At 37.9% G+C, this 10,859-nt stretch overlaps 1 protein-coding gene across 1 annotated transcript in view; it reads left to right on the plus strand.

The window, feature by feature from the left end:
- AKT3 (AKT serine/threonine kinase 3) overlaps positions 1–8,580 on the plus strand; it is a 206,292-nt gene extending 197,712 nt beyond the window's left edge. The window contains 2 exon segments of the mRNA XM_042446913.1: positions 1,591–1,693; positions 6,992–8,580. Of these exon segments, the coding sequence (XP_042302847.1) occupies positions 1,591–1,693; positions 6,992–7,077 (189 nt within the window). The 3' untranslated portion in view covers positions 7,078–8,580.
- The last annotated feature ends 2,279 nt before the right edge of the window (positions 8,581–10,859 follow it).

The raw sequence follows: 10,859 nt of genomic DNA on the forward strand, positions 1-10,859 counted from the left end.
ATGGTCTCCATGACTCACATAAGTGGCGTTATCCTGAGTCTATGCAGTACCTCTTTCAGAACCTTCCATAGCATACTAAAGTGCTTTGGCAATAGCCCCATACACCGTATAAAAGCTGCCCTATATAAGGGGCTTTCTATCAGATCTACCAGTTCATTTTTGTTTGCTGCTGCAGCTGCCTCAAAAAGAACCATACTCCATGAGGCTTACCTAGGACGTTATTCAAAACACAGACAATACTGTGCCAATCATAGGGATCAGACATCTATTCTTGCTTCTGTTCACCAGGGTGCAAGGTGATCCAAATCTGTTGTCCCAAAAACCACTTATGCTACTTGCCAGGAACCAGCCTTGTCCTGCCACCGATTGCCACCCCCACCGCAGCTTCCGCGCCGCTCCGGGCGCCATTTTGAGTTCGGCCCCCCAGTTGTCTGAGGGACAGCAACCCGGCCCCCGGCTCAAAAAGGTTGCCTATCCCTGCCCATGGTTTAAGCATCAGCTGATCTATTGCTTGCTGCCAGATCGTATTTGATCCATCTTTCATTAATGGGTACATCCTGCCAACCTCCTATCCAGGATGCCCTTCTGAGATCCAGAATGCATGGTGACATCCAAAGCATCTCTTTCTGGCTGGGGAGGCCACTGTGGAGACATTGCAGTCAAAGATCATTGGCCTTCCCAAGAGACCAACCTTCTCATAAATGAATTCTATCCCAGCTGTTATTAAAGCCATTTGAACACTTAGCCTCTATTTATGACCATTTGTTGGTTCTTAAAGTTGTCTTTCTGGTTGCAAAATGGGCAAGCAAATATCTGTGCTTCAGTGTGATGAACCATTCCTCTGTTTCCATGAGGACAAAGTTGTTTTAAGACCTAACTTTTTTTAAATCAAAGATTGCCTTGTATTTTCATGTCAGTAAAGCATTGTATTACCTGTCTTTTACCAGAATCCTTCTTCTGATCTAGTGAGGGCCCTTAATTGCTTAGATGTCCAGAAGGCCCCTTTTTGACCTTGGTATTTGGATAACACTGCTTTACAGTGACCTACCCCACCTCCAAGGGAATGCTTGTTAGTCACCCATTTGGGTGAGATACAGAGACAATAAAGAGTAACAGGCAGCTTACCTGTAATGGTGATTTATTTTTAATATTCATCAGTGCCCTTGCATAACCTGTCCTACCTCCTCTCTGGTTATGGTTATGTTTTCTTGGTGGACTTCCAAACTAAGGATAGTGGGCTAAGACATGTATGGTAGCAGGGAGGTCAGGAGCTTCCCACCAAAATAAGCTCTAGAACTTTCCAGTCACGATTTCTGAGCAGGTGTAAACCCCATTTGTATGATGACATAGATGACCACAGTTACAGATAAGCAAGCAATCTGTGCTACTTCTCAAATTTTAGTTGAACCAGCAAGGAAAGTGACCTAATGATTTTCCACAAAATAGTTTGCGAATTGCCTTGTAATCTAGGATCATTGTGTTGCCAGCTGTTATTCTCACTACAGGCCAGAAGATCTTCACTTTCTCCTTTCTACACACCTGGTTTGAATTTGAGTATATTATATATATATTTGTTCTCCACTTTTTCAGCTTGTTCCTCCTTTTAAACCTCAAGTGACATCTGAGACAGACACAAGATATTTTGATGAAGAGTTTACAGCTCAAACTATTACAATAACACCACCTGAAAAATGTAAGTATCTCAGGAGTGTTTAATTAAAACAACAAAGATTCTCTGTTTGATGCACATATATTTTTATAAATTGCAAAATATTGGATTACTTGGTACTAGCAAACAAAGAACTCCCAAAACATTAATGTGTGATTTGTGAGTGTTGTTTCCAATGGTTGTGTGCACTCTCTTTTCCAGCTTTCTTTAGTGGGCTATAGGGGAGCTGATTCATACTGGGCTGCAGTAGACAGGAGTAATTGCCCAAAACTGAGCAGAACTCTACTGAAAACAGTTTTCTTCAGTCCCATTCTGTGACGATTGCCTCTTCAGCTGCAGCTAAACACAACAAAATCACCAGTGTTTCAGATGACTAATCCAAGAGATTTTTCAAGGGTTACAAGGATGGTAGGGGGGGAAAGGAAAGAGCAAAGTGGTGCATGAACTATCTTCCCCTCACAGAACTACTGCATACAAACCAATCTGTCTAAATTATAATAGAAATTTCAAGGTGGTTAAACTCCATTGCTTGCAACTTGAATAGGACAAAGGTTTTTTGTGACAGTATACCGTATATACCCAACTATAAGTCGACCTCATAAGTCAAGGGCAGGTTTTGGGGCCAAAATTATGGATTTTGATATGACCTGTTGATAAGTCAAGGGTAAAACATAGGGACATGTAACAAAGGATCTAAAAATGAAGCAAAGGAAAATGATGCCAAATAACTTAAATTCCAGCAGACATAACTGTGCTAACACTAAAGACTGGATGGATGAGAGAGTAGAAACGGTTGGTGCTTCTTTTAGGTGCTCCCAGGATGGACAAAGCGCTCACCTTTTATCACTCTACTCACAGAAAGATGGCTCCTTTATTTTTTTAAATAATAGTTAAAATACACTTCTTACTTTGACCCATGGATAAGTCAAACCAGGTTTTTTAGGGTCAATTTTTGACTAAAATTTCTAGACTTATACATGAGTATATACAATGCATGGTAATTGTTTATCTGTTTGGCATCTGTTTTCGGACTCAACCAATATTTAATGATCAGTATTATGGTTATGATCTATGTTTATACCTTTTGAATGTCAGCTATCTCACACAGCCAAGGATGTATTTAAATACCCACAAAGGGAGGCAACACTCCCTGCCCAAAATTCACATTGGGATAGGCACTTGTATGTGTCCCTTATGCATGCAGGTGTGGATTTCAAGTCAATTGATATTGCCATCCTCTCCACACAGTGCTCAAAGTCCCCCCATCTGACTTACTTTAAAGCCCTAAATTTTCCTCATACAGGGATTTTATCCTTCAGTGTGAACAGGCAGGATATGGGTCAGGGTAGCATAAGGTCCACATGCAGATCTTTAGGATATGATGAGAGGATGTTGAATTGAGGCCCATGTTTCAGGATGGAGTCCACAAAACCTTATACCAAAATAGAACTTGTTAGTATTTAAAGTTCCAGAAGATAGTTTCTTGGAAAGAACACTTTCAGAACATACATTATAGAATTAATGACATTAGAATAGTCAACTGAAACTGAATTCAAGATTCAGTTTTGATAAATTGCTAATAATCCAGCTTTAATAAAAATGAATGTTAACAGCCCCAAAGACTACCATGGAGCAAGCAATGCATCCTTAGTTTAACAGGGTTATTAAAATACCTGACTGTGAGCATCTGTTTGAAGCAAGACAATTGTTAAGCAGTTTGTTGACTCAAAGCCAGTACTAGAACACCTGCTCTCATGTAAGGTGCATATTGGCATGTCATAGAACAATTCTAATAGGACGTTTTAACATTCATTCTGCATGTTAAACTTAACAATTTAATCCATTCTGTTTAAAGGTCCAATAAATGTTTTAATAATATTTTTTATAAAGCAACATTAAAACCATAATACCATAAAACACAAACACAAAAATAGCCTAATTCTAACATCTAATAACTATACAACTAATAACACACATATTACAAAAGAAAAAACTAACAAGTACTATTTCCTTTATCAAAGACCATAACCCACAATTGCTAATTATGATAATATAGGCATATTTCTACTGTAAGCATATTATTACTATCTTATGAAACTTAAAACTTATGGATTTCCCCATCTTTGTCTCAAAATAGCAATCCGTCTTAAAATTTATCAAAGTTTTATCCTTCATCAGCAATATCAGATTGCCTATTTCAGCATGTTCATAAATATTCATCAACCAGTTCTTCTGTTGAAATATCAGCTTCCTTCCATCTTTGTATGTAGACAAGTCTCAAAGCAGTGATCTTTATATGTAGCATTTTCCCATATACTATTTCTAAATATCTTTCCATCATTCCCAGTAAAAAAAAATCTGATTTATCCTGAAATTCTGTTTTTAAAACATATTCCAATGTCATATGGATCTGGGTCCAACATTTCTGAGCTTTATCACATGACTACATTTGAGAGAATGTCCCAAACCCATGCTCACATTTCCAATATTTATATAAAAGTTTTCCTTCATCTTATAATTCATGGTAGATCTTAAAGATTTTGTCCAAAATCTTCTCCCATGAAGGGTCCAGTAAATATTGACTAGCCTAGTGAACTCCTTTATCATAGACTATGATAAAGATGAGCCCTATGGTCCATCAGGTCCAAACCCCTGCGCAGTGCAGGATATACAACTAGAGCATTCCCAGCAGGTAGCTGTCCACCCTCTCTTTGAAAACACCAGAGACCTTGCCACTTCTCTAGGTAATTGGTTTCATTGCCAAATCTCTCACTGTCAAGAGGTTCCCTCTGATATTCAATCAATGTCTACACTCCTGTAAGTTAAAACCATTAGACCTAGTCCTACCTTCTGAGGCAGCAGAGGAGAAGCCTCCACCCCCTCCCCTTTGTGGCATCACTTGAAGTATTTAAACAGTGTGATCATATCACCTCTCAGTGACATGCCCTGCTCCTTCAACCTCTTCTCATATGTTTTGTTCTCCATACCTCTTATCATCTTTGTTGCCTATCTCTGAACAAGCTCTAACTTGTCGATACCCTTCTTTAAATGCGGAATCCAGGACTGAATGCAGTAATCCAGACCTGATCACTGTAGAATATAGTGGGTCTATTATTTTTCTTGACTTGGAAACTTTCCTTCTATTAATGCAGGCTAAGTAGGCATTTGCCTTCTTTGCTAGTGCATCTCACCTCTGGCTCATGTTCAACTTATGATCAATAGTAATTCTATGATCCTTTTCACATGTAGTACTTTCCACAATCTGAATCAAGTATCCTCTATCCTGTGCATTTGGTTTTAGTGGCCTAAATGTAGAATTTGCATTTGTATCTGTTGAATTTCATTTTATAATTTCAGCTCATGTTCTAGTTTATTAAAGTCCTTTTGAATTCTGTTTCTGTCTTCCAATGTGTTAGGTACTGCTCCTAGTTTTGTATTATCTCGAAATGTGATAAGGATTCCCTCTACTCCATCAATTAAATCAGTGGTTCTTAACCTTTTCTTTATCAGAATATCTTAAATATCTTTTGATATCACAGATATTCAATAATTAAAATAATAATAATAATACACCTTCTGAATGTTGAACCATTAAAAATTACATCATCTGTTAAACCCTCTCTCAGTTGCACTGGAGGGGAGGGAAGATTTTTCTCCTGCTTCTTCCCTCCAGTTTATAACTTGAGCAGCTAATCTTTGCCTTGACTCTTGTCTTGTGGTCACTTCACTGTGGGGAGGAGGTTGACTGAACAGCCTTCAAGCTTTCGTGGGACTCCTGTGAGGACATCATGGCCCTCTGGGGGTTTGCAGACCACAGGTTAAGAGCCCCTAATTAAGGGGCTCATCTGTACAGTGGGCCCTTGGTATCTGCTGGGGTTTTGTTCCAGGATCCCCCATGGATAACAAAATCTGTTCAAGTCCCATTATATAGAATGGCACAGTAAAATGATGCCTCTTATATAAAATGACAAAATCCAGGTTTGCTTATGGGATTTATATATTTTGGCGAATATTTTCAAGCTGTGGATGCTTGAATCCATGGATAAAAAAATCTGTGGGTATGGAGGGCCAACTGTACTTGCCTGAATACTCCTGACTGCCCCCCAGAGTATTCTGGCCCCAAATTCCGCCTGAACTTACCTCTTACTTTGGGCTCTCTTCCCTAGTGATGATGGGTGGTTGCCTACACACACAATCCCCATCTGAAACATCTGATGCTTTTCCATTGATTCTATATTTAGTCAGTTTACTGATCAAAGTATCATGAGGATCTTATCAAATGCTTTGCTGAAAGCATCTGGAGATAAATGACATCCACAGCATTCCTACCATCTACTAATCTAGTAACCCAGTTAAAAGAACAGCTATAAAGTTAATCTGGAAGAATTTGTTCTTGACAAATGCATACTGGCTCCTACTAATCACTGATGGCCATCAAGATATTTTGCAGATAAAGTAAAGAGTAAATGTATTCCCCATTGATAACGTTGTCAAGTCGTGTCCAACCATAGGGGGCAGTGCGCATCTCCGTTACTAAGCAGAAGAGCAGTTTTGTCAGAGACTACTCTGTGATCATGTGGCCAGCATGATTGTACAGAATACTGTTTCCCTTCCCACTGGAGTGGTACCTATTTATCTACTTGCATTTGCATGCTTTCGAACTGCTAGGTTGGTAGAAGCTGGGATAAATGATGGGTCCGGGCCTTGAACTGCCATCCTGCTGATCTTGCAATCTATAGAGTCAGCAACCACTTGAGCCACCACATTTTAATACTAACTGGTAACTACATTAAGTGCTGTAAAGAATAGTAAGATCTTATTTTGTATGTACAGCTCCATTGAAGCAGTAGTCTTTTTCTTCCTTTTTAAAAGTGTGTGTGGAAATACTAAATGTTTATGCAAACCTCCATATTAAACAACAAAATAATTTTATTTATTTATTTAATTTCTATCCTGCTTTTCTCCCCAAAGGGACCCAAGACAGCTCACAATAACAATTTTAAAAACATGTTCCAATCAAAAATTTAAAACATCAGCTAAAAGCATTGCAAAATTACAAATATTAAAACCTCAAAAGCACAAAACCCATCCCATAACTAAACATTAAAAGCCTGCCTGAACAGAGCCTTTTTACCTGCCGACAACAGGCCAGCAAAGAAGGGGCCAGCCTTGCTTCTCGTGGAAAGTTTTTTTTAAAAAAAATCTATATATGGCAACACTAAATATATATGTGCAGATCTCAATAAATGTTAAGCAGTAAAATGACAGTATAAAACATGAAAAAACATTTTTCTTAGGATACCTTTAAACTTTACTTTACAGATGATGAAGATGGCATGGACTGCATGGACAATGAAAGACGACCACATTTCCCTCAGTTTTCCTATTCTGCAAGTGGACGGGAATAGCTCATTGTTTTGTTCTGTTACTTCACGGTCGTATTAGATTTATCACTAAAAATGATTCCTGAACATCATCACCAGTACTTGCTATTGTTTAGAATAGCAGAGCACTTTCAGAGATCATTCCAAATTGAACCAGTTTATTTCCTGACCAATCAGCCTTTTTGATTTATCTGCATGACTTTTTATATTGGTCTAAGGTCCTCTGCTGTTACTGCTGCCCAGTGTCTCAGCATGAAAGTAACAGTAAGAAGCAATCCAAAAATATTGTGATGTTAGATGACAAATTTCCAATGGTGCATTATGTGCACAGCTGGCTATCATTCTCTTGTCTTCTCAGAGCTGAAGCTAATGGACATGTTGGACTGAGTTGTATTCATCACTTCTTTCAGAAGACAAATCAAAAATCTAGTTTTTAAAAAAAATGGCCATTTATGATGTTTTCTCACATCAGTTTGGGCTGAACAGAACCTGGAAACGAGAAGGTGGTGGTGTACATATGCAAAGCTTTTGGTAGGCATATCATCACTTGAATCAGACTTGTCATTAACATCTGGATGAAAAAATCAGAAGGACTAATAATTGTTAATATATATATAAATATATATATATATATATATAAATATATATATATATAATTTTTTAATTACTGTTGGATACTACACAAGACACAAAAAGGTTGGGATCACCTAGCCTTCCACCTAGACTTCCAGATACATGTGCAATTATGGAGAATGGGACCTTTTAAATGCAAGAAATTAAGGCATAAAAGCAGCAATTGAAGTTGTTTAAAGGTTTTATGATTTGCATCTTGCTCATGCTTTTCTTTTTCTTTGTTGATATCCATCACCTCTGGAGGATGAAGAATGTAGTCAGGCATATAACAAAATTGCTTTTCACCAAAATTTGTACACTAAGGTAAACAGGAGTTTGCCTTACATGTTTATATTTTCAGTTTGTGAATTAGCTTTTTTTTTTTCTTCAGGTGTTTTAACTGAATATTTTTGTTACAGTTTAGTAGTATTTATTTTTTAGTGACAACGATTGTATGTGTCATGTTTGCAAATGCTGCTACATCCTAGAAGAGGCTTATCATTTATTTTATGGAAGGACTGTACAAGCTGAACAAAATAATGCACTTTTTCTCCCATGTGAAAATGTTAACAAGACTGAAAATGTACCATGCGCTTTGTGTTAGGCATTGGCAGGCAAAACATTTCCTTATGGTCCAGAGAAAATCCCAAAGCCATATATATCCAGAGGATTTGTGCACTTTCATCAAGGTTAACGTAGGAAAATATCACTGAAAAGTCCTAAGTTCACAGTATTGACAGGAAGAACACTTTACTACAGTTTTTCAAACATTAGAATAGTTTGATGGGAATAGTCATTTCCAAGTGATGTTTGAGCCCTGGCCACAACTGACATGTTATTGTTAGTGAACAGAATTATCTTTCTCAGAATATTTATTGACCAGGGTTTCACTGAGTCCTATTTTCTGATTTTTTTTTTAAAATAAAGTGAAGGAAGGCAATTTATAATGCAGCCTTTGGTGCTGGGAGTTGGGATTTTCAAATGCAATAGCAATGCTTGTCAGGGTAATGACATCACAGAATGCTACTCCATAGGATTATTGTTGAAGCACGTTGGCTTTTCAGCTCTGTAACAAACTGTGATTTAGCTGAGTGTTTTGATTGCTGTATACATGAATTTTGAAAAGAAAATAATATTTACCTGCAGATGTCTCAACCTCGAAAAATGTACCCTAGAATGAAAATCACTGCAGGCAGTGGAGCATGCTGGGGTTATCAAGAGGCATGTGGGCATTTCATTAAGGCAGCTAAAACAAACACACACTTTACGCAAGCAAAGTAGATTAGATTTGGTCATATAGATGTACCATAGCAGGCCATTAATAGTGTGCATCACTTGAGTGGAAGGAATACAGAATAAAACTAAAGCTGCACTTACTGTTAGAAATGGTGACACTGAATTAGTGGGGAGCCATCAGAGTGAATCAGTGGCTACAAATACTAGCGTCCTGGTATACCAGATGTGATCACATGATGCTTAATATTCATAATGGTCCCAGCAAAAATCTCTCTGCTGGCCAGATGGGCAGTGTAGTCAATTGTGAACCCTCCTCATTACTAGCGTGGGTAGGGCAATATAAGAACTCAATAGCATCGCACTCCAAATAGATGACCAGCACTATCAGAGTTAGCACCATCTAGCTGCTTGTTAGATCCATGCCAAGCAAAGCTAGAGCCACATGCACTACCCAATTGTTCAATGACAAGTTTTTCCTCTGTGTGACACCCTCATACATAAGCATGAAATCTTCACATGGGTTAGCCTTGCTGGGCTGGAGCAAGTAGGCCTTTCTGTGACTTAAAACATTTCTTCATTTGGTTAGTCTGCAATTTATAACAGTGCTGTTTTAGCTCACTTCTAAACTTTAGAATGCCATTTTACATATAATCAAAATATTAAGCTGTTCTATGCAGTGCTAGAATACTATTTATAGAAGCTGAAAGTGAAGTATATGAAAACCAACCAAAAGATCAATCTTTGGGGTGGACATTCAATAGAGTCCCATTTTTATACTCTAAATTATTAATATTATTGTTATAATGACCATGTTAGAATTTGCATATTGTAACCAAACCTGTTGGCGATTGTTGTTATAACCTATTGATATCAGAATTGCTAACACATTTATCTGGGAACATAACATAGTAGTAACTCCTAATTTTGAGGGCAGGTGGAAATGCAAAGGTGGCTTCAGTACAGAGAAATCTATAAAACAGAACTTAGGTGGTCTTGTTTTCTAAGTTGTGGCGGGGTGGAAAGTTTGCCGTATATCGTCTCAAGCCTACATCTTTGGAACATGAGGCATTATGATGATGTGCTAAGAACTGGGTCATTAATTACTATAGGAAATATCTTTCCTCTGCAAATGTTTTGTTACTGAAAGTAACAATTCTGGAGCAACTATTGTTATTGGAACTATTGTGATTATGTTGGAAAGCACATTGCATCACAAACCTGGAGAAAGATAGAATTTAAAATAAATAAATTCATAATAAATATATGTTGCTGTTTTAAAAAAATTAAAATAACTGATAAGCACTATCACCCATTTTGCCTAGGGACTGCTGACACAGAAGGCTTACACACTCGCACATTTTGCTGTACAAGGAGTTATGGGTAGAGATGAATCATGTGTGCCCTCTCTTACTGATCCAAACTTGGTACTTTTTTTCCTGCAGTTAGTGGGGAGAATGCTCCTCTCCTTTCTAATCAGGTAATTGGCTGGCAAGTATAATAATCTTAGTCTTCAAATGATAAATGGGCTCTAGTGCATTTATGATATCCTAAATCATGTCAAGCAGTTCCTTGCATGCTCAGACGAAGGATATTGTTCTCAGATGCAAAATGAGATGCCTTCCAGTACAAAGAAACATAAATTCCCAACCCTCAGATTACATCTCCTGAAAGGGCATAGAGCCTTGGTAGTGCACTGTTGGTGAGTGGTTTGAGGGATGTGCAGAAATTCAGCCCACCTCTGACACAAAAGCAAGTTTCCAGCAAAATTTGAGAGAATCTTACAAGAAGCCCTAAAATGTCTGTGTTGTGAAAAAATCTGGAAGTTAGTAACACCTGTCTCTGTAGCACTGATGCAGTGCAAAATAATTTTTAAGCCTCTTTAGTGGAATGATGAAATTCAGCTAAACAGTGGGAAGCATGTTGTTTGCTAACCCCTGGGAGATGGTCACTGTTTATTA

The sequence above is a fragment of the Sceloporus undulatus genome, chromosome 1 (assembly GCF_019175285.1).
Source record: "Sceloporus undulatus isolate JIND9_A2432 ecotype Alabama chromosome 1, SceUnd_v1.1, whole genome shotgun sequence".
Classification (NCBI taxonomy): domain Eukaryota; kingdom Metazoa; phylum Chordata; class Lepidosauria; order Squamata; family Phrynosomatidae; genus Sceloporus; species Sceloporus undulatus.